General features: G+C 35.2%; 2 protein-coding genes and 2 non-coding genes across 5 annotated transcripts; 3 read left to right on the top strand and 1 right to left on the bottom strand.

The window, feature by feature from the left end:
- Nucleotides 1–3,610: 3,610 nt before the first annotated feature.
- Nucleotides 3,611–7,777, top strand: LOC108994712 (DNA replication complex GINS protein SLD5). Its single transcript, XM_018970037.2, has 6 exons — nt 3,611–3,941; nt 4,648–4,770; nt 4,990–5,072; nt 5,173–5,282; nt 7,331–7,406; nt 7,495–7,777. The coding sequence occupies exons 1-6, from the start codon at nt 3,768–3,770 to the stop codon at nt 7,589–7,591; spliced, it is 663 nt and encodes a 220-aa protein (XP_018825582.2). The 5' UTR covers nt 3,611–3,767; the 3' UTR covers nt 7,592–7,777.
- Nucleotides 7,778–11,767: 3,990 nt separating this feature from the next.
- Nucleotides 11,768–11,841, top strand: LOC118344134. Its single transcript, XR_004797899.1, has one exon. It is a non-coding gene; the product is annotated as a small nucleolar RNA R66 (small nucleolar RNA).
- Nucleotides 11,842–11,995: 154 nt separating this feature from the next.
- LOC118344090 lies at nt 11,996–12,086 on the top strand. Its single transcript, XR_004797856.1, has one exon. It is a non-coding gene; the product is annotated as a small nucleolar RNA snoR118 (small nucleolar RNA).
- Nucleotides 12,087–14,012: 1,926 nt separating this feature from the next.
- Nucleotides 14,013–18,433, bottom strand: LOC108994796 (probable protein phosphatase 2C 42). 2 transcript variants are annotated; one of them, XM_018970155.2, is made up of 4 exons: nt 17,692–18,433; nt 16,833–17,203; nt 16,082–16,318; nt 14,013–14,516 (listed from the first exon to the last, which is right to left on the bottom strand). In XM_018970155.2, exons 1-4 carry the CDS (start codon nt 18,020–18,022, stop codon nt 14,334–14,336), a joined length of 1,122 nt encoding a protein of 373 aa, XP_018825700.1. In that variant the 5' UTR covers nt 18,023–18,433; the 3' UTR covers nt 14,013–14,333. The 2 variants fall into 2 exon arrangements, with proteins under 2 accessions (XP_018825700.1, XP_018825702.1); XM_018970157.2 differs by having other exon boundaries at nt 17,899–18,420.
- Nucleotides 18,434–23,928: the final 5,495 nt, after the last annotated feature.

The following is a 23,928-nucleotide window of genomic DNA, read 5'->3' on the forward strand; positions in this document are numbered from 1 at the left end:
TGCTTTGGATTGCATCATTTCATGCTGCTAATGCTGAGAGCAGGTTGTTGCAGGCATACGAAGGACACGCTAGTTATGGGACAACAGAGATCCTACAAACAACGCCACTGTTGATGTCGTGTTTCGTGGGTCTGGGCAACTTCACGCCGTCGGTATTCGAGCGATCACCTGCACATTAACTAAAGGGGGGGACCTCGAGGTCCATTGATCCTCTGATGCTTAAGTCAGTAATGGTGAAGGAGATGATAAACAGAAATGAAGATGAGAGTTTAAGGTGATAGTGATTGATTGACTGATTACCTTGTTCGCTGCTGGTAGTGTCCTATTTATAGTTACCGACCAGGTCCCCACCATAGTAGGGTGTTGCATAGTAGGGGATAATATGCTTGTGCTGTTTATACACCAAGCTGCTCCTGGGTCGTCACCTTGCTGAGTTGTAAAGGGCTCAGGCTTGTTGTGCATTGCTCGGACCTTGGGTCGCATTGAATGCAGCGTGCCTTCTATACTGGGCCGCATTGAATGCGGCATGCCTTTTGTCCTGGGCTGCATTGAATGCGGCATGCTTTTTGTCCCGAGTCCCTTCCATCTTATTGTCACTCCCACCTGGTGGTTGTATGCTATATTCCTTCCTTCTCAAGCCTTGTCTACATCCTACATCTTTTGTCCCGTTAGCATTACCCAGATCTCCTACTCAAGCCTTGATCCAGGTATACTTGATTGACCCAAACCATGTGATTTGGCTAGGCCTTGCCTCCGGCCCAATTCAACCCAGACCATATATTTGGGTTTTGACTTGGGCCCATTCTTCGGCCCAATATAAGGGATTTCCTCCCTTCACAAATAAAAATTTCCAACGCTTCGAAATTTTATCATCCATCACGACTGATCAACCAGAAAGACAATGCACAATACACAGAACAACAAAGATTAACAAAGAATAAAGATTCTCAAATGGAGAGAAGAGGACTCCTAGAGAGAGAGAAGAGGACTCTCACGGGGAGAGAAGATTGAAAATGTTGAATTGTTTGAAGTGTTTCATTGTGATCCTTTTTGGGACTTTCCTTTGAACAAAACAATTGCATGATCTAAGAGTTGTATAGCTCTTAAAATATAATATGACACATATACTCGTATTGACCAACCGAACGAAGATAAAATAGATAACTATAATAACCTTGGTACAAAAAATGAGAAGGAGAAAATGACGATGTTGGTTTATCATCCCTGGAACATATTTACACAAAGCGAGATGTTTAGTAATAAAACAGCTTATCATTTAGCTTTAACACTTAGTAATGTTGTTGGTGCTGGTTCAAGTGTTAATGCTCTTGCTGAAAAACCATTTTGAAAATCTATTTGGAGTACTTTACATTTTCCAAATAAACGGAAAATTTTTTGCATGGAGAGCTTGTGCATGGTGATTTTTTGCCAACAAAACAGAAATTCTATGTTAGACATATCACTAATAGTACTAGAACTTGTGATTTTTGTAAGGAAACCGAAGATGATGCTCTCCATGCTTTAATTGACAGCTAGGTCAGGTATTATGTCATGTTCTCATTTTCTTGATCTGTTCTAGAATTAGGTAATATCTTGTGATGATCATAATTTAGTCTTCTCGAGATTTTTAACCATTAAATATATTCAATGCGGTGATAATTTAGAGGCGTGACCTATCTTAATGTTTGCGAGTCAAATCTGGAACAGTTCTTTCATATTAATTATTAAATAGAGGATAGAGTTTTTCTCCAAATTTTAATATCTACAAATAATGACAAGTCTCCATCAAATATATGATATGTACATGCTTAAATAGATTTATTTTATTTTTAAGTTTGTGTGTAGAATATACAATCTATATTACTTAAATGATAATATTTGGTTTGTATGTTTCAAATTTTAAAATTTATCTTATAAATCAAATTATACTAAACAATGTATAACGTAAATGCCTTAAAATTATCACATGTCACCTAAAAAGCACGCTTCTCACATACTTAAAAAACACATTAAATTTTGGATACCGTGCTTGTAAGGATAATCTATCCACAAAATTGAATTTGTTGGTTGTATGTTGTCCTTTTATTCTACCTTTTTTGGGATTGTTGATAATTATTCTGATTTGACAAGGCCTTTGAAGCAATCCAATTTCACTTTAGTTCCTCAATTCATTACTATTTCTTGGAATGTTTGAAAATATAGGAATTTGAAGTTATTTCAGAATACTAATTATACAATTTAAGATATTGTTGATAATTATTTGGGATATGTTGAGGGATGCACTACTATTAAATTGCATAAGTTGATTGTAAGAAATGAAACTATTTTCTCTTGCCAAGTTTGGTCAAACTTAATTTTGATGCTACTTTTTTCTATTATTCTAATTTTAGGGTGTGGGAACTGTTCTAAAAAATGACAAAGGAGATGTTTTATTTGCTATGTGTCAAAAAGAGTTTAGGTTGTTGGAAGTGGAAGACGTTGAGGCTTTGGCCGCTTTGAGGGGTTTACAAATGATCCTTCATTTAGGTTTTTCTAATTTGTTATTGGAAGATGATTCTTTATCTATGATTGAACCTATAGGCTCCAAGGAGCCTTTTCCAGGCAGGAGAGTATTCTTTTGAGGAATCTTATGTACTTTATGTTTGGAGGAAAGCAAATGAAAGAGCTTATTTACTTGCGAGGCACGCTCACCTTGTAGATGATATAATTTAGTAGTGGTCTCAATGTCTAGATTTTATTCAATCTAGAGTCTTATTAGATGTTGATTTGTAATTCCAAGAATTTTATTATTGTAACTAACTTTCTGTTACTGTTATGTATAATGATATATTTATACCTCATTTACTATTATTTTACTACTCGGCTATTTTTTTATTTTTGCTTTTTAAATTTGGATTAAAAAAACTCAGAACATAGTTCTATTGCATAATCTAGAAAAAAATAAATTCAATCAACTAACGTAATCATGTAATTTAATTAAAAATAAATTTAATTTTATAAAAAGTAACATTTTTTTACTCTTTGAGTTAATTTTTATAAAATTAAATTTATTTTTAACTAAATTATATGATTACGTTGGTTAATTGAATTTATTTATTTTTTAAATTATGCAAGAATGTCATATTTTAAAATTTTTAATTTAAATTTAAATTGTAGAAGGAAAAAAAATTAACTGGATAGTAAATAACATGTAAAGATATTATTATTATAAAATAATGCTAGAAAGAAGTTACTATAACAGTGCACATTTTGCACTCACTGTATGGTTGTTTCTAGTTGATTGTTCCCAACACTCACTTGGAGAGATGTGTGGTCTAGATGATGTCATATCATGTGTACAAAATAAATACTCTTAATAATGACTTTTATCTATATTTATTTATTATTATAACATGTAAATAATATCCTTACATCTTATTTATATGTTATAATAATAAATAAATATATATAAAAGTCACTATTAAGAGCATCTATTTTATATACATAATATGACATTATCTAAATCACACATCTTTTCAAATGAGTGTTGAAAACAATCAATTAAAAATAACTATATAATGAATACAAAATATACACTGCTATAATGACTTCTCTTATCATTATTCGATCTCCTCCGTGGTACCTCCTCTCTCTCTCTCTCTCTCTCTCTCTCTCTCATTTTCATTTTGTTTTTGCCGCCAATTCGATTTCTATTTCGTCTTTCTGGTACCGCTCAGAGGGAAACCAACCCCCTTTTCCTCCAAAAAGAAGGTAATCGGACGGACAGGATGACTTCGGAATCGGCTTCAACGCCTGGGATTGATGGCGATTACGAGGCGCTGATTTCGACTACCGACGTTGAGCTCCTGAAGAGGGCCTGGCGTAACGAGAAGGCTGCCCCGGAGATTCTTCACTTCGAGAGCGCTCTCATTCAGCGCATCAGAGGGCAGATCCAGTTGATGGTTATTCTTCAAACCTTACCTAGAAAAAAACCCCTAATCTCCCCTTTGTTTGGTTCCCAGGAAAATTTAACTTAACTGCAACGTTAGATGTGGATAAGTAAAGTACCTGTTTGGTTAATGCCATGAATTGTCTGAATGGCTATTCTGACTTTAAGTGTTAGATTGTGGTTTATCCGTGCTTTATCTATGATTTTTTAGAGCTTTGGTGATAACAATCGGAGATTGCATTGCAGTTTCTTCCTTTGAAGGTTTAATATCGAACAGATTTATCATTGATTTTCATCTACATGGAGAGGTTGTTGTAGTGATCTACTGCTTGAAATTGGGAAGCCTAAAACTTATATGTATTTTAATTCGCTTGACATATTGCATTTTTTACTGTATGATTCTTTATTTGAATTAATGACACTGGATAATTATACTTTTAAGTATCATGGGTGCTTTTCGAGGGTTCTTCTATTGCAAAAGATAAGGCTAATCTTGAATGTCATGGATGTGGTGGGGGCTACTTCGCACACATTGTTTTCCTTCCGTGTGGACATCGACTATGGAAATCTTCTGGACCTGTATTTAGTGTAATTATGGCATTCATATACTGTATCCGCGACATCCTTCAAATTAAGTTGAAGTGTATCTTCCACATAGACCTGGTTCTAGTGCATTTATGTTTATCTTCTTTTTTAGACCAAAATTTTGGTGTTTACAGGAAGAAACGGTTGAGGAATTTTCAGGTAGTGGCATTGATCCTCTTTCGGTATCACTCTACCAGATGGACTTGGATAGGACTCAGTATTTATTGAGATCATATCTTCGGATTCGCCTCCAAAAGGTGGTAATTAATTAGCCTTTCTGTTGTATCTTTGTTAGTATCTCTATAATGTAGCTGCAATGGAATACATACCTGTACTAACCAATGCAGAAAAGATAAATTCATTTTAAACTTGCTAACATGAGAAAAAAGTAGACTGTACTGTTTCATTCCCCGAGATCCCTTGCATCAACATAAGATTACTTTGTGTATCTTGTTTCCTAAGTTAGTTTATTGCAGATTGAAAAATACACATTCCATATCTCAAATAACTCCGAAGTTCAGAGCCGGCTTTCTGGACAAGAGAAAGGATTTGCAAGAAGGTAGAGGCTGTATGGTTTTATCTATTTCGCATTTCTATCTTGAAAGCACAGATTTAAGTTTTTCTCCTCACAGTTGTTGAAGCTGAGGTTATGGTTACAGGTGTAATGAAGATTTGGAGAGACATCTTGAGGAGAGTGTTCTGTCAAAATTGCCTGATAATTACCGGGACATACTAAAGCAGTCCTTAATAAGTGAAGAGAATGACATGGGTACTCAATCATCCCTACTCTTTCTTCTTCTTTTTTTCTTTTTTTTTTTAACATTTTAATTATCTACGGGCCTCCCTCCCTTCCATGTCCCCTCTCTTATGTCTGCATTTGGAAATTTGTGCATGCCTTTGTTATTAGTCCAATTCTAATGACTTTGGGGTGGCTTTAATATGAATGTTTAGTAGAACATTGACGTTTCAGATTCAAGTTTATATGTCTAATATATGAACTCTTTTATAGACGTGAAATATGACTTCTAATGTCGGCATCTTATAAATTTTTAAGATGTTTAAATTCTTGATTGTTCTTGTTTGGGGTCAGAATTGTTGATTTTGTTTATAAGAAGATCTGGATTGCATGGGGAGAAATTATTTTCATTTACACATTTTATTAACATAATGATCAATAAAACGAATGAGCTTTTTTTTTTTTTTATAAATTATTTTTAAATCATTGTTTTCTAAGGGAAACACTATCTGAACATTATTTTTGTTTTGCTGATTTAGGGAAGCAAAGTTTAGGTTTAACTATCTTTACAGTAAACTTCTTTATGGTTGTAAGATCTATATTTCTGACAAACTCGTATTGCTTGGAGCTTTCTTTTCTTTCTTTCTTTTTTGGTTCATCCCTCTGTCTGCTTTCTTTCATTCCCTGGTTGGTTGGAGATTTTTTTAGTGACAGGATGATTTCAAATATATTGCACCTTTGCATTGTATGCTCAACAGAACTCTCTCATGGCTTTAGTCAATGACTAAAGATGCTGATCTTGGAGCTATTGGTTTAAAAAGGATTACTTATTATGCTACTGGTGGCCACGTGTTTTGTCTGCTGACCAGATCAACTACCACAAGGCTCTATTACCTGTGTTGGTTGAGCATTTAAGAAGTATGTAGGCAGGGGAACGTAGCATGTTTGTGGTGGCCTTCAGCCATGGACCATGGTGAAGGAAATAAATCGAAGGTTAGGAATTAAAGATAGAAGATTGATGTGGACATGCGGGTGATATTGTGTCAAGTTGTCTGTTGAAAGGGTAAGTGTGGATTGGCAAGAATTCAGAAGGGAGAGACAGGAATAATGGTTGCAAATGAGGAAGCATGTCTAATGGAGTCGATATTAGGGTTTGAAGGGACAGCTGGGATAGATTGCTAGGACCCAATGGAGATTAAAAAGCCACACTTGGCCTGGTGGTTGACAGCTGGGTTGTAGTAAGCAGAGCAGGCGGAGATGGCAAGGTCTCTAGCTGGATATCCGGTCTTTTAAAATTTGAATTTAAATGTGTAGGCCTGTGGTCAGGTCTACAATATCAGAGCTGTAAGACTAGGGAAAAAGATCATTGAAAATCCTCAGGTTTCTTGTTAGCTTGGAGGGCGGGACTATCTCAAATTAGTCCAGAAATAGTCATTTTCAGTTCCTTAAGTGGTAACTCCGTGATTCACTTCAATAAGAAAATTTGTTTTTACATTCAACTCGCAATTTCTCCACCCAATCAATTAGAGCCCCATTGCAATGCATGTGTAGCCTTACCAATGGTAAGGCATTAGTATGGCTATGTATTACCAGTAATGGACTTATCCCCCTGCCTTCCCTGATCCACAAGAGTTAGATGTCTCTTCATGCTAGCTACTTGTTCTGTTAATCTGCACTCTGGTCTTTGGTTTGATTTTTCTAGCGTTGATTATTGTCATTGGTTACAGTCATGATAATTTAGCTGTTGCCATATTTATATGAAAAGAGGAGCACATCCCCTGCTTTTCTATCTGGACTAAAGTAATTACTGCTCTGATCAAATGGTGATATACACAACTTTCCAGTTCTATTTTTGTTTCAATGATCATTAGTTTATTGTTTCTCCAAAAGTGAACAGTTTGGAAGATACTATATACATGTTGTAACTGCTGTATCATATGCTTGAGTGAAAGATTTTAGAATTCAACTCAGCGTGACTTGGAATGAGATTTGGCTAGCTAGCTTGAGTTGTAACTGCTTGAAAGACACATTACATATGTGAACCTTGAATCCTTTTAAGGTTTCTCTGTTGTCATTTTCAGTCCCAGAGCCACATTTGGACACATTCGTTGTCTGCAAAAGCAGGAGATTTCTGGGACCTTTCCAACTTGATGGCAGGTAATCCGTCATTCATGCAATTTTCTAGTCTGGGCTCCTACAAATATTTCATCATCTTCTTAACCGAACCGGGTCTCATTTTTTACAGTGATGAACTCCTGGAGATGAAGCCTGATGATCTATGCATAATACATTACAAGTCAATAAGGGAGCGAGTACAGGAAGGAGAAATCGATTTGGTCTGAGAATTATGCGGACTTGACAGGGTTGTGCTAAAAGAGGAAAGGTGCTCCTCTACAAAGGATGCTGTAACACATGTATTTATAATTGGAGGTTTGTCATCAATCAAACATATAAATTGTATTGGCCTTCTGTTTTTGAATTGGTTCTATGACATATTGACATTCATCACGAGGTTGATTTACTGCCAAGAATGTTGCGGCCCAGCTTTCATTGACGAGGTTGTATACCTATCTACTCTCTTAATAAGCATATCCGCTAGTTATGATGTGATTAGCGGTCTAAGTGAGAAGATGGGAGGCCTATTTGACTATGTTCTACCAAAAATGGCAATATTCAAATGTAACTTCCATCGACTTAAACGCATTACATTGCTTTTCGTGAAAAAATGTTTACTCCAATTCCAACAAGGCTCTTGTGAAAAATTCTTTTCTTGATACCAAGTACGTGTATATGACATACAATAATAGAATATAGTCACTTTTTTTATTTATACAATGAGAATGGTGCCCCTCATTGTACCGATAAGTGTAAATCTTTTCTTTTTTTTTTGTAATTATTTTCAACCATTTTTTATACATCTTTAAACATTTTTTTTTAAATACCAATTTACTAATAATCACTTCCTTAAGCATTTTAAATACCAATTGATCATGCTTCTCAATCCATTAAGCATTTTAACAAGCTTATTAAATTGAACATACTTACAAGAAATTAGTTTTTTGGAGTATTAGCAACGGAAGACAATAGGAAGAATATATTAAAAAAGAAAATAGGGTGAAATATTTTTTGAATGCCCCTTCTTCCTTCACGGGATTTCATTTTATAGGCATTTTAATAGTGCATTCGATAATTGTTCTTGATAAAAACGGTTTAAAATGTACAGTAACATAATAATGATTATTAAAAGTTGTTTTGTCTTGATATGTTGGTGGAAACAATAATGATAATTATTCTTATCTTGATGTGAATAATTGTACCCTTTCATAATTAAAGATCCTATATCTTTATTTTGTCTTTTATGATGCAAGATGTGGATCATAATCTAAAAAGTTTAAACCAAAGGGGTCTTGAGCATCTTGGACTAATTGTGTTTATTGGAGAAGAGAAGCTTGTGAATGGGAGGCTTGCTAGGTTGAAGAGGCCTGTTGAGCTGGAAATAATTGGGTCTACTGAGAATGGCTTGCTGGCAGACTTTCATTATCATCATTGTCAGAAACTTATGACATACCTTCTACTAATTTCTTTAATTCATTTTCCCACCATTTTACCAAGATTTGCGTGCTAAGAACTTGATATTGTTGCAAGAGGGATGTGGAGTAAATTATATGATATACTCACACTTTATAATCCAATTTAATCTTATTTTAAGAAAAAAATATAAGAAGAAGAAGAGAACAATATTACAATATAGGAGGATAATAATTTTGAGAGAAGATTTCTAAATACCCCTTCTCCTATAGCAAGCTTTCCTTTTATAGGCGTCTTAATAGTGCATTTGATAATTGTTCTTGACAAAAACAATAAAAGGTGTACAGTAATATGATAATGGTCACCGAAAGTTGCTTTGTCTTGATGCGTCAGTGAAAACAGTAAAAGTTGTATAGTAACATGATAATAGTTGCCGAAAGTTGATTTGTCTTGATGTGTCAACTGAAACAGTAATAATAATTATTATTGTCTTAATGTCCTAACTGGCTTGAATAATAGTACCCTTTCATAATTGAAGATCAGAGTATATCATTATTCCACATCCCTCTTGCAACAATAACAAGTTCTTAGCACGCCAAGTCTCCATGAAATAGTGGAAAAAATATAATTATGATCATATTGTTAATATGTTCTCACAAGTTACCAAACCTCTTGAAGCAGATTTCAAGCCCAATTAATTTCAATAACAAGCAAAGATGAACTTAAGAAATTAGTAAGTTTCTAATAATGATGATGAAGAAAGTCTGTCATCAAGCAATTCTTTTTAGACCCAATTATTTCCAGCCTAGCATACCTCTCTAGTAGGAGTGTGACAAAAAAAGGGAAATGATATTCCCACTTAGGGATATCACTGACAAAAGTCACCAATTGTAATATTTTTTTATTTAATGGCTAAGGAAGTGTTTTCTAATAAGTTTGTATTCTTTTTTTCTTTTTTAAAAAATGATTTAAGGGTTTTAAAAAATGTTTAAAAAAAACCAAAAAAAAATTTTTTTGCACACTTGGTGACTTTTGTCAGTGGATGTGGCAACCAAAAAAAAAACCAGAAAATCGTTGAATAAAACCGAACTAGTGTGCTCGTTATCAGTTTTCATATTTTGAAAACTCCTTTGAATCGAACTGACAGATATATATTTTTTAATTTTTTATATTATATATAAAATAATTTTTATATAATTTTTTATATTATATACAATTTTAGTCTTATTATTCATTCCTATTAATCTTACAACTAATATAATTAGACACTAATAAATTAGTAATTGTTAATAATAGATACTAAATTCTATCAATTAAACTTAGTGTTGAGAAAATTATAATACTAAACTTATGTAGTATTGCACGTATAAATGGTAAATAGGAAAAATTGAATCGGACAAAAATCAAAAAATTTGAAAGTTTTAATTTTGGTGATAAATCAGTCCGTATTAATTCTTAAATTTTTCAAACCGGTATATATAGTTTAGTTCTAAAATTTGTTCATAACGGCACTGGTTATACCCATTATATCTAGCCCAAAATGCCTTCCCTTCACATATTTTTCTCCTCTCCAACAAACACAATTACTGCAAGATGCTCAAGACCCATTTGATTTAGACTTTTCAGATCATGATCTACGGCTTGCGCCATAAAACATAAAATAAAGATGTTACCTTGCAGGGTCTATTATTATTATTATTATTATTATTTGATAATCAAGATTATATTGTCATTAGCAATATTATTTTTTTATAGATCCAACGCACGATTGGATTGAGTCTCACAATTATAAATTTTTTATAATTATAATAAATCTCATAACAAATATGTTGACAAACCAAACTTACAAGTAGTAAAAGTCAATTTAAGAAATTGATCGTAAAAGAGGGAGGGATGCCTAAAAGCAAGTTTATTACCTTTGCTACAGATGCAATCATGTCAACATACCATACCACCTCTTGATTATGTAACCACATTACGCATATGCTACAAGAAGCCATTTAGCCAAAAATAGGTTACAAAAATAAAAGCAGGTGTGTGGTGTAAAGATGATAAATAGAATTTCTTTATGAAAAATACTAAATGTACTTAAGAAAAATTTATAAAAAATTTATTTCTTCACATGTCAATTATTGATATATTGAAAATTATGAAATTTTAAATTTAAATTTTAAATTTAAAAAAAAAACTAACAAAATAAATCTTATAAATAAAAATATAAATAAAACTATACGTACATAGAACTACGCAAACGGTTATACAGCAAAACATTTCGTATACTACTATTTTTTTATTTTTTAACTTTTTCTAATTTTTAGGTTGTCATTTTTATGAATCTAAAGACAAGGAAAGAACCAAACGGGCTGCCGCAAATCCCATTGCTTGAGCCTACTACGATTCTGGACTTGTAATCAGAGGCCCATGACATAAAGCCAGTCCAGAGGTCCAAAAGATTCCCCCGTCTTTCGTAATTTTAAGGATGATGAAGGATCTTTTCGCCAACACTTTTGTGGAAACCCTAGTTCTTCTTATAGTTCAGTATATAAAAGCTATGAACCTAACAACGCCATGCCTGGCAGCGTTACAAATTACCAAGCGTTGTCTCTCTCTCTCTCTCTCTCTCTCTCTCTGTTTCTGTCTGTGCTATATGTATTCTTGTTTATGATTGATGAATATGCCTCTTATTTGGATGCCTTTGATCTGATAGCCCATGGATTCAGGGTGTTTCCTTCCATTCTTATCGTGGAGTATATAAGAGGCAGAGTCTTGTGCAAGGGAGTTGAGTCACTTTGCCTTAGTAGCATTTCCCAGGCACAGTGAATAACACCTTGCCAAATCCCCTTTTGTTTTTATATCTTACTTTCTTCCTTCATTAAATTTTTCACTTAGATTTGGTTGATCCTCAAGTTTTCTCTTGTTTTCTGCTAATTATTTGTAGTTACCATTACATATGAATTTTCTTCTCTAAACATCTTAGCATATGGGGGGGCTCCAATGATGGCATGAAATCTTTGAGACCTGATTGTCCAATTTGATGACAACTATAAGCATATTTTCTGAGGATGCCTTCCAATTAAATGACTATTTTGTTTTTTTTTTACTGCAATCCTGGTTTTGGGTCGACTGGTTAATTACTTATAATTCTTGTTATTCAATCATTTTCTATGTTGGTATATAGACTATAGAGGATAATGTCGTCGACCGAGTTGATTATCCATGCAGATGATGAATATGCACTGGGCTCTGAGCAGTTGATTATCAGCTGTTTTATTGATGGACAATGCAGCCCTAGAAAGCTATATCTGATGTTGTCCCTTTGTTCATCCAATTTTGGTTTTTTTTTTTTTTTTCCTTCTTCTAATTGGGGTTTGTTTGGAATTAAAAGTTTTATTCAACCAAGCTTCAGCTGAAGCGTTTTGCGATGCCAACATTGGGCTGAAATGTTCTGTTTAAAGCGTTTTAAAATTGATATGGAAGCGATTGACACTAAACTTATTCATTTTGTGGGTGAGATATTGTAAAGCACATTTATGCAACCTTATCAATTGTGTATTTTTGTTTCGGTTTTAAAGCTAAAAGCTGTAGAGCCTAATGGATAGAGAGCTTAAGAGGTCGGTTTTATAACATGTTCTAGGTCTAAATCTTTTGGGTAGGCATTAGATGATTGATAATGAGCTAGCATTAGATCCTGTTCTTCCTTAAATTCTTAAAAATTGAATAGGATATTATTAAAATATTATTTTTTAATATTATTATTATTTTAAAATTTAAAAAAGTTGAAATGTTTGTTATATTGTGTGTAAAGTTAAAAAAATTGTAATAATGAGATGAAATCGTTTTTATGTTCAGGGTTATAGTTTTCAAAAAATCTACTCAACTTCCTACTATTCACACAACCTCCACACTCCACATTATTTTTAATTTTTATTATTTTTTTCTTTTATTAAATATTTATTATATGAATAATGAATAAAAAATTTGAAATAATTTAAAAAGAATAAATTCAAAAAAAAATTTAAAAAAAATATTAAAAATTTAAAAAATTTAAAAAAGTGCGGAGTGTGGAGTGTGGAGTGTGGTGAAAGTTGTGTAGCAAAACTCTGTTTCTCGTTCACTGGCCAAGACGGTGTCTGCTGCAGGGGGGATATCAACAAGAATTAAAAAGAAACTACTCAACTGGGTATAGCAAATATGTAATGGCCTCTTAACATTTGTCGAGAAGAAAAAGAAAACACAAGGGGAATGATTGACTACAGAAACTATGCAGGATAACTTGTTGCTGGGTGAGCAAGGAGCTTTGTAGAATTTATTTACAGTTCAAATTAACAAGGACGCCAAATCTACAAGCTGTTCCCCAAGGCTATGTGGTATAAATCGCATTAAAAGTGAAACAGAGAACTTGAATTGATGATGATGATGCATGATAAACCAAATTATGTATGTAGGCCTGATTGATAGATAAAGAGTATTTTCATGTCATAAGATGGGCCTTACCAATGCAATATCTTGAAGCAATTCACTGACTGACTTGAGAAGTATTTGAGAATGACCCAAATGGCCAAATGAATGACAACCAATAGCCCAAAGCCGACTGACAACATGCCTCTCTTGTTACATAAGAAGCCTTCTCATATGTGGCACTCAATCCACCCACAGCAGAAGTTATAACCCTACCAATTTATGGCGTTGTGTCGATTATGATACAATAGCATGCGTTCTCTTCGTTTATGAAACATAACTGTTTTTGAAAATCCTATTCTAAAAGGAAAGCCAGACAGACAATAGCAAACTCAATCTGAGCTCATAGTGCAAGCAACGAATGAATGAATGCCTGCATGTTTACATTCTTATGAACATGCACTCCCATGTCCAGTGCAGAAAGAGGAAGACCTGCAGCTTTCTTTAGAAACATAAAGTAATTGAAGTTTACAAAAACGTTCATATGATATTATATTCAAGATCAGTTCTTGTCTTTTAAAATAAAAACATAAAGTAATTAAAGTTTAGTATCTAGTTTTTTTTGTGTATCCACACCACTTACAGTAGCAGCCAAAAAAAAAAAGCAGAAAGGAAGCAAAGACTAGCAGCATCGCCCTGTTTCAGAAGGCAACACTATGAGTGGTTGGCTGAATAATCCTCACCTCACCTAGTGCCCATTCAAACCCTCCCCCCAGAGAGACCCCTTGCTGGGTTAGCAAATACCATACATCATACCATAAAAACACAAAGCACAAGTATCTTTCCACGTCTAAGTGATTGGAAATCAAAGGGGAAACGTGCATTTTAAATAAACTATATCAGGGTATAACATGGTATTTGTAGTAATCAAAAGTTATTTCTCACAACAACATTATACAAATTTTTCAAAAGCCTCTTCAGATAAAGTAATCTCACTATCAGTATCCATGTCAGTGATGCTCTGCTCTGCTCTGCTCTTCACCCCATGCACCATAACATGTCTTCTGGCGGTTGTGTGGGGTATTCTTGTTTTCGTTTTTTTCATGGATGTTGGCCAAAATAAGATGAAGCGAAAACGTGTTTGTTTTCCTTACATTATCAGTGATCTCGAACAAAGCCTCTGGATATAAGGTCGTGGTTTAAGAACAAAACAATAACAGTTATATCATCGTGAAAATGGCGCCGAACCTTCTTGTCAATCTTACAAAGATCTGAGTATCTCATTTCTCGTTTCCTTGCCGCTTCTTGTAGCGCAGCCTTGACAAGCCTTTTGGCACTTCCCTGCAGTTAAGAAGCTGGTGAGCACCATAGGACCCCACAAAAACCTAATTAATGCAACAATATCCTATGAATAAGTACAAGCAGGGGAATCAAATCCACTTAAAGCACCGTGAATGAAAAAAATATATAATAATTCAGCTCTGCTCCAAATATGCATGGGATCTAAGTTTCTAGCTTGGCATTTTGCTCACTGTAACAAAACTATAAGAGTCCTGCAACCACCATGCTAATTTAATGGATATAATAATGCAAAACCAAGAACAAGAAAAATTACAAAGTAACATAAATCTTAAGCTAGCATGTATCCCCGCAGACACTTCAAAAAGGTTTTGAAAATAAATTTGTGCACATCTTTAAGTTTATTAGACATGCCTGTTTAAGATGAACACATTATATATAAAAAGATAAAAATACAGGAATTTAAATTTACATGAATATAAAACGAGAAAATATTAAAAGAAAGAGATAATATAGCGCTTCTGATATCAAAAGTTTTTTTGATAAGTAAAATAGTAAAAGTGCAATAGTGGGGGGATTCGAGCTTCTGATATTAAAAGTTCATTGATCATTTTTTTCTTCCCCTTTTTCCTTCTGGGGTTACTTTTCTTTCAAGTAGGGCCGAGTGGCAAGTTTCAGCTCAAGACTTTTTTTGTGAGAAACCAAAGCATGCTGAGGAGGCCGGACCATGAAAATTTAGGAAAGATGCATAATATTCTTACCCCATCCTTTTATCTTTCCTTATACTACTTTCTCCCCAGCCTAGGGGAGTGGGGTGGGGTGTGGGGGGTGGCTTTGCCTCTACGGGGCAGGCTGCACTTCCAGGGTAATATTCTCAGCAGTGCTAAAGCCTTCCTAAACCTTCTACACCAGAAACTCATCAAATAGGCTTTAGTAGCAATGCCAATTGGAAGCTAGCTTTAAATAACCACACTTTCATTCTTCCAGGAGCCAGGGGAGAGTTTGTTCAAACTGAGTTAATAACATTACCAAGTACGAGACTGGCAGAAAACAGCAACACAAATCATTTCAATCATCAATACTTGAGCTATTTACAAGAAATTATGTAAACCAAGCAGAATATTGTAATGGTCTTCACAGCTCATACACATGAACAATGAGAGTCCGTCATGTGTAGCAAGAAATCAACGAATAGAAACATTGGAAAGCATAGCCAACAGACCTGAATACAGGATGAAGCTAGATGGCCACATATGAACGAGCATATGAAATTGTAAGATCAATGAAAGAGGATGTATACAGGATAAAATCCAAGTTTTGTCAAGCAAAAGGAATATTGGCACATGAATTATGAATGCATGTTTTTTTTTATAGCTGTATGAATGCATGTTACAATGACATTTACAACATTAATTCCAGTAAATAGATTGATATCATCCAACAGCTAGATGTTAGAAAAGTAGATATCAGGCCATTTACTGGAATTGATGATGGAAATGTCAGTCACATCTACCATGATTCAGCAAATCCCAATCAGTCACCAAGCTTACTAGCACCCAAGAAAATAATGCTGCAATAATAACAGATTATAGTGAACAAAGTCTTACTGCTTGTGGATGACTGTGAACAATATCCACAGCCTTTTCATTGGTCAAGTGTTCCCATAAACCATCAGATGCAAATATAAGGAAAGAATCGTCTCGATGGAGCTGATGAGAAATAATAGTTGGAACTGCAGTCAAGATTGGCATGTTCATTGGTTCAGGAAGTCTGAATTTTTCATTTATCGGTTCCCTATTATACTGTGAATATTTCAGATATACGTCACCTATGGATCTAGAAACCTGCATCAAATAAAAAAAATAGTCGGTTACAAGAAATCACTTTAAGAAGGAAAATAATCAGAATTGTTTTTTAAATATATTTTTAGATTGATGCAAATTAGAATAGATGCAAAAAAAATCTTCAAAAGAAAAAAAATCACAAATCAAAACTGTTGCTCCATACTGAATTAGTTCAGATTTTCTTTCATGTAGACATACAGAATCTAACTTTTCTAAAATCGTAAGATTAGTATGTCTAGCCATTTCATCCATTATGACAAAATGGGAAATTCTATGGTCACCCAAGTCAGTACAACTCCATTTCTTCCCTTATTTTTCACTCTACTTAGACAAGGCCATTGAAAACTAAGGAACATTAGGTAATAAAAAGGGAAGAGCCTAAGATCTCTTATTCAAGTCATTTCTGGAATCCAAAGCACAACGAAAAAACAGCATTCTCTCTAATCAAGGATATGTTGGAGATAACAACCACATTTACACAAACTCTAATCAATAAGTAAAACTCTGAAATAACCTGGATAATTCCTTTTACTCTCCAAACACCATGCTTGAGAACAACGATTTGAGGATCATTGGGGTGCAACTCCTTAAGCTCCTGCCTGACAGCTTCGATGTTAGCATTGTGTTCTGTTGATAACTGTATTGCGGCAATTCCTCCAGTGTTACCAACTTTCTTGCCCAACACAACACGCGAATCTCCAAGGTTTGCAATGAAGAGAGTCCGCTGAAAAATAACTCCAACTAGACAGCATGACCCAACTGTTGCTATGCTGGGTCGGGTACTCCATAACCGTGACACAAGAGCAGTAAACCCTTCTTCTGTCTCACGGAAAGCTCTTTGAATGGTATCGGTAGTCACAACTCCCTCCGTCTCAGCTGCTATTGCTGCATAAACACAAAGCCTAAGATAGCCAACATAAGAGACTCTCCTCTACAGAACTAATAAAATTAAAAAGGTAAATTCCCGCGAGAGAACTTCATAACTTCACGTCACATAAATCATTGTGCATCTGAAGAACTTTTCTTGCGTTTGAAAGCGAAAATTACAGTTCTTTAAACTATTAAAAGCAAGAAAAGTACTGACACAGCAGTACCACACATTTGAAAACCTCTTGGAGTTTCAACTGTACACGACACTCCGCAATCCAAAATCTCAAAACGCCCAATCAAAAAAATAGCTTTCCTAAAGCTCACGTAAAGCAAATTTGATCCCAAAAACCACCAGTATAATAACAAACAGTTGCAATCCATGAAAGCAGACAGATAACGCGCGCGCGCGCGCACATCCATGAGTAAGTTTCAGACGTGGCCAATTCAAGACCACAACCCTAAAGTTACTGTATATAAGAGGAGGGGTTTCCAAATCAAAGAACCTTGGAAATGCCTGTACAAGTTTTCACAAACATAGCGAGCGGCGTCAGGACCACCGTGGCCGTCGTAGACGCCGATGAAGGTCCCGAAGGGTCCAGACTCGATCTGGCTCTGATCCTCGAGGACCTGGTTGGCCTGGACCACGGCCATGGAGAAATCCCCGGCCGCGCACTTGCCCATATCGCGGGACCAAAGTAATCCATCTCTACCTTCAATTCCTCCACCGCCAGAGTGGCTGCCGATCACGGAGACGGAATCGAATCTCTCACCGCCGTCCTGCCCGCCGAATGGCTTCCAGCACAGAGAGATCATATTCATCAATGCCTGAAGCATCCCACATCTCTCAAAAACCCTAACCCTAACCCCAGCCGGAACCCCGAACCCTCTTCGTCTTCTTCGCAATCGGAGCCTTGGTCTGGGAAAAGGTCCTCCAAGCTCTAGGCGCAGACTCCAGAGAGAGAGAGAGAGAAAAGGAAAAAAAACCTAGTCTTATAGATGGAGTGGGGAGGGATGCGTAGGTTAAGAGGGGGAGGGGGCGTAGTTTAGTAAGCGTGTTCGGTAGTAGAGGAACAGGGAAAAGTTCATTCTCTTGTGGGGAAGAAGATGGTGTGGGGAAGCCTTTGTTGGGTGTGATTTTCAACCTCTCTGTTGCCTCTTCTGTTTGGAAATCGGCAAAATGCTCCCCCAACTCTTCCTACTTTATTCCCTCTCTCTCTCCACTTTAATTTTGTCAAAATGTTAAAATAAAGAATGTGCAATTTTCATTGTCTAGCTTTTAGACCTCGTTTGTAGTTATAATTCATTTTAATTCACTTCAATTTATTTTATTTTATCATTATAATTTTTTTAAATTTTTACTTAAAATATAATAAATAATTTAACTTTTTCAAATTTTAAAATAACTTTCTTAAACTTATATATAAAATATAATAAATAATTTAATTTTTATTTTACTATTCACAAACCATCTCAACCCATCTCAACTCATCTCTGAATCCAAACCACTCCTAAATCTATTTTTCTTAAAATAAAATTCTACTAACAAATTGAGATCTATAAATGTTTCTTCTTTACTCATCGTTTGGATGATGAGATGAGATGAAATAATTTTAAATGAGTTAAATAAAATATTATTTTAAAATATTATTATTATTTTAAAATTTGAAAAAGTTGAATTATTTATTATATTTTGTGTAAGAATTTAAAAAAATTATAATGATGAGATAAGATAAATTGAGAGTGTTTATGTATCTAAACGGGACCTCAATGTAGATATCATCAACTTTGATTACTTGAAGTTCTGCTCGATATTTTAAGAAAGATAATACTAGTATGTCTCATAATTTTGATTGTTCATATATTTTAATATTTTTGTAAAAAACAAAATTTTAATGGTTAAGGAAGTGATTAATAGTGTATTGGTATTTTTTTTTAATTTTTTAATATATTTAAATATGTTTAAAAAATATTTGAAAAAAAAAGTAAATAAAGAAAATATATATATATAATTTATAGTAGACGACACTATGAGTGGGCACATGCACCACTCTGAATGATAGATTATTGAAGTTAGAAGTCATAAAGTCTGAATTTGTTGCTCCCCCATCTTCACCTTTTGGGGATAAATTACATTTATTTGCTGCCGACTTTCGTAACATTAGCACCTAAGAATTTAGACGGAGAACTCAAATCAAAGTAAGACGGAAGGAAAAGAAAAATGAAAGAGGTGAATATCTTAATTATCAAACAATTAACACCCCTAACACTTTATTAAATAAATTATCTGGATATTTTAAAAAAAATATGATTATCTCCATTTAGACATTTTTATAAATATATCACGTCAGCAAAGAAAATTATAAAAATATTAAAATTTATAAATGATATGATATGATATGATAGATCAAAATAATTTTATTATAAAAGATCAAAAATTTTATACTTATCAATCCAATCTTATGAGTATATTTTTTTCTTTTATTCTAAATCCGAACCAATTTGTGGTCAAAAGTAGTTTATTCCAAATTGAAGAATTAAGTTGAAATCGGAATGAGTCGGGTCGGAATCATACTCAATTGTATCTAGAGTAACTCCGGGGCCGGGTCGGGTAAGGGTTGTAAACTCTCTTGAAGGCGAATGCTCGCTGCCATTGGAGCTTTTGCAAGTGTTTAAATTATAGTTCAAGCAATAATTTAGAAACCAGTGAGTAAATTGAATTGAGCAAATATTTCTCTATGCCTCCTCGAGGATTTTGTAGAACATGGGAACATGTTAGTGAGCAACATGTTTTGTACGAATTGTAGGAGGGGTCGTTTAACCCACAGAAATATATTACCATCAAATTTCCATTCAATGTACAGTTGCAGGTGCTGCACTTTTGAGGGACATGGAAACCGAAAACAAGCTGCACCATACATGATTGATCTCATCATGGCACTGTCAAGGCTCTGTGCATGGTTCCTACAGCACGAACAACGCGGACGCCACCCTGCAAATAATGGGCCACCTTGACAACATTCTGGGTAGCAGATTATCGGTATAAGTAAAAACTTCTGGGACATGACATGGGTCGAGTAACCCTTCGATATCTTTCGTTTTCAGGGTTGCTTTCTTGCTTATGTCATGGCCGCTTTGGTCGGACGGTCGGTCGCCAGCTTCTAATCGGTCCGCAGTAGCCCATGTTATCTATCACATTCGATGCTAACATAATTTTCGACACCAAGACTAGTCACTTTTTAGCTTGTAACCATAAAACTCGAAGAAAATAACCTAGGGTCACTGCTTTTTTTTTTTTTTTTAATGATCAAGGATGCATTGAAATTAAGTCAAGGTACCTACAAGAAGACCCCATATTAAAACCTCACTACATTGACTGTGGTGCTCAAAGCCAGGGAGGGTGAGTAAATTAAAAAATAAATAAATACCTCTGCCAAGGAGGAGCAGGGTCAGATCGCAGGTAAAGGATGTCAGAGAGGTAAGGGAGGCCAGGGGCTTCAGACGACAAGTAAAGGGTGTCAAGGGGATAGAGCCATGGTGCCAGGGAATGGGATAGATAGTCAGGGGAAATGGGAAATGGGAAAAGGGGAGTCTATCGGCACGCAAGGCAGACCCCGTCACACCACTGTAGAGGGCACGTGGGAAAGCAATTAGATAGATAGGGGTTCGGGGACTCCCAGAGGGATCTTCTCCTTCTACAGTTCTTATTCTTCCACTTTGACTTCCTTCAACTTGAGAACAAGAAGCTCTAGCGAAGGGTTTTTTTTTTTTTTCAGTAAATGTATCCGAAGCCACCATTGTACAATGACGAATGAGAGACCATGATAGATTGAAAATAAGAATATTATAATGAATTTCTCCTCCCTAAACGCCTATGGACGTGTGTATTATGCCGAACCACGTAAACACATGTGTCCATCTTATCTTATTTTCTCTATGCATTTCACCACCATGGACGTACATATCGACATCGTACAACCGCACCAACACACTGCCGAGGGCTCCTAACAACACCAATCAAGGCCCCAAGTCTCCTCAGTAGGCTGGGAATGACTATTTATCCCTTTTCGGGCTGTTGTGCAATTTTTAAAGCATCAATAGTGCGTTTTGTAGATCTCCACTTGCACTACCTCTACGTTCTCATTCAAGAAAAATAAGAACATAATTTTAAGAGATGATCACCATAAAAGTTTGGTGATCACCATAAAGATGATCACCAAATGTCACCCAAAGCTTTAAATTCTAGGTATAAGTTAATAGGCACGGAAATGCAAATGCTGAAACTGACATCTTATAAACCAAAGCAATGAAACCTAGCCGTAGTCACAATCTCTCTCTCCCTCTCGTTGTTAACCCTAGCTGCCGGTCTCTCTCTCTATGGGTTGATTGTAAACTTGTTTTTGAGATGCAAAGTTGTTCGCCGTTCGTTGTGGGTGGGCAGATGGCCATGGGGGCCAGTCCACCCCGTCATCCCAATTGGGGGCCAACCCAAGTAAAGCCTAATAAACATCCCATGCAAGGCAAGGCGGGTAGCAACCCTAATGCCTAGTCAAAGAAAAAGCAATCAACAAACAAAGAAGTCTCAACTAGAAGTTCATTTAAATATCTATAATAAACTTAATAACACATCAAACATGGAAACAATCAATCCAATAAAGCCTTCCCTGCTACTCACGTATGTCACTTGGATCTGGAAAACAATCTACTTGATGATGTATTTTACTTGGATCTACTGTTAAATCATGCAATTTTGTTTGACTCGTGTAGTTTCACTTTCATTCTATTTTGTGAATTACCGGCTGATGCAAACATGATCTTGTTCTAGATATCCATGACTATCTTTGGACGTATTCTGAACATTCTAATCAATGCTATAATTAAAGTTCTTTATAGTCATTATAAAAGGTTTAAATTTCTACCGCTAATTAATGTGAGATCTCATTCTATCAACTTTCTATATTATAACTCCAAAGATTATCTCAATATGTAGTCGAAGTCTCTGTAGCAGCTTTATTTTGAAGAGGGGTCACAATACTTAGGCGAAGAAAATAATAACTCAGTTACGTGCAAATGCGGAAGATATAAATTGCATTATACTTTTAATTTGGGTAACAAATTTTTATTTATTTATTACAAATTGGTCTCTACTCAACTCGTCAAGGTTAAGCAACAAGATTTTGTAGAATCTTTGTACAACAAAATTTCTTCAATGATGATATTAATAGCTCTGATATTTTACACAATTTATTGAATTGAAGTCTCAAAACGTACGTGGCCTGCCTTAGTTTACCATTGGAGGAATCACCCCATGATCAATTTCTAAATTCCATTTAAAAAATAAAATAAAACTCTAAACTCCATAGAAAAACTTGTTTTGACAAAGTTTTCTTCCAAATTAGGCTGAAAGAAACTTACTGCAACTAACGTCTCGACTCTCATCTATAAAATTAAATAATATATATATTGTTAACGTCGTGTTTCATACGTCTTTGGGACAGGTTCCAACAACTCAAGTCTTCAAAGTTGAGTCTGCGAAAATGAAGAAAAAAGAAGCTGGGAGAGGGTTGCCTTGGGGCCGAGGAGTCTCCGATACTAAAGTTAGTAGAATATTTTAGAAGTTTGTAAATAATGAGAGAGTCAATAGACTAGACAGTCCAGAGAGCTTTTCTTGTACCTAGGGATCACTATTTATACCGAGAGTTTGAGGGATAGATCGTGCCTGCCCCTGTGGGACTTGCGTCCTCACTACTGTTCCCTTTGTCAAGGTCCTTTAATGCGGCGTGCCTCTCCGATGACGTCATTAATGTGACATGTTGATCGGGTAGTAGTGTCATTAATACGGTGTATTCCTCGATTTGCCTTACTCTACTAGTGTCTTTGGTGGTCCGTTGATGTCACTTTGTCAGAAGATCAAAGATTCTTTGTCTTTCCCATTCTGCCCTATACGAGTCCCCATGAGCGAGATGCAGCCAAGCGGCGTCAAGTCTGTTCGTCCCATCAGCCGTCATTGCTTACTTTCCCTTGCAAGCGAGTTGCTTCGTGAGCAAGTTTGGGCTCTTGGGTCAAGTATCGGGACGAAACTCATTATTTTCAACCAAGCGCCTAGTGGGCTTATGAGTGAAGGGAAAATCCCCTTACATATATGTTCTTTGAGTATGCAAAAATTAAATATTTTTTAAATGTTTAAATTAAAAAAAAAATGCAATGTCTTTGTTAAAAAATATGTGCTTGTCCAATATTAAGGGAGGGGTACATGACAATTTTGTAGGTGCTAATTTGAAGGAGAATTTTGTCTGTATTCTAATTGATCTGTTTTGCAAGCAGAGAAAGAGAAGAAATTGAACCGTATGGGGCTGTTAATTATTTTCGTGATTTTCTTAATGGTGCATAGGCATCCAGGTGGGCGGATCTATCACAGTTTTTCCAAAAAGGGATTACCGATGAGGAGAATGCTCTTTTGTGTAGGGAACCGTCAGAGTTGGAGGTAAAAAATGCTCTTCTCTCAATCTGTAAGTGTTGGGATATAGTCAAAAATGATGTAGTGGAGGGAGATAAGAGATTGTTTTGGTGGTAGTTCATTGCCACGATTTTAATCTTCATCATTTATTGTATTGATTCCTAAAGTGCAGGAGTTGCAAAGTTTTGATAAGTTTCGACCTATTAGCCTCTGTTTAGTGGCCTATAAAATTTTTTCTAAGATTTTGGTGGTTCACATGATTGGTTTTCTTTCTCGGATTGTGTCT

This window comes from Juglans regia, chromosome 12 (assembly GCF_001411555.2).
Source record: "Juglans regia cultivar Chandler chromosome 12, Walnut 2.0, whole genome shotgun sequence".
In the NCBI taxonomy this organism is placed as follows: Eukaryota; Viridiplantae; Streptophyta; class Magnoliopsida; order Fagales; family Juglandaceae; genus Juglans; species Juglans regia.

Coding starts and splice junctions, on each gene's coding strand:
- LOC108994796 (XM_018970155.2), bottom strand. CDS start 18,022: ATGCTTCAGGCATTGATGAATATGATCTCTCTGTGCTGGAAGCCATTC. Junction 16,319..16,832: donor GAGTAAAAGGAATTATCCAG/GTTATTTCAGAG, acceptor TATTTGATGCAG/GTTTCTAGATCCATAGGTGA. Junction 14,517..16,081: donor TTCACAGTCATCCACAAGCA/GTAAGACTTTGT, acceptor TCTTAACTGCAG/GGAAGTGCCAAAAGGCTTGT.
- LOC108994712 (XM_018970037.2), top strand. CDS start 3,768: ATGACTTCGGAATCGGCTTCAACGCCTGGGATTGATGGCGATTACGAG. Junction 4,771..4,989: donor TTCGGATTCGCCTCCAAAAG/GTGGTAATTAAT, acceptor AGTTTATTGCAG/ATTGAAAAATACACATTCCA. Junction 5,073..5,172: donor GAGAAAGGATTTGCAAGAAG/GTAGAGGCTGTA, acceptor TTATGGTTACAG/GTGTAATGAAGATTTGGAGA.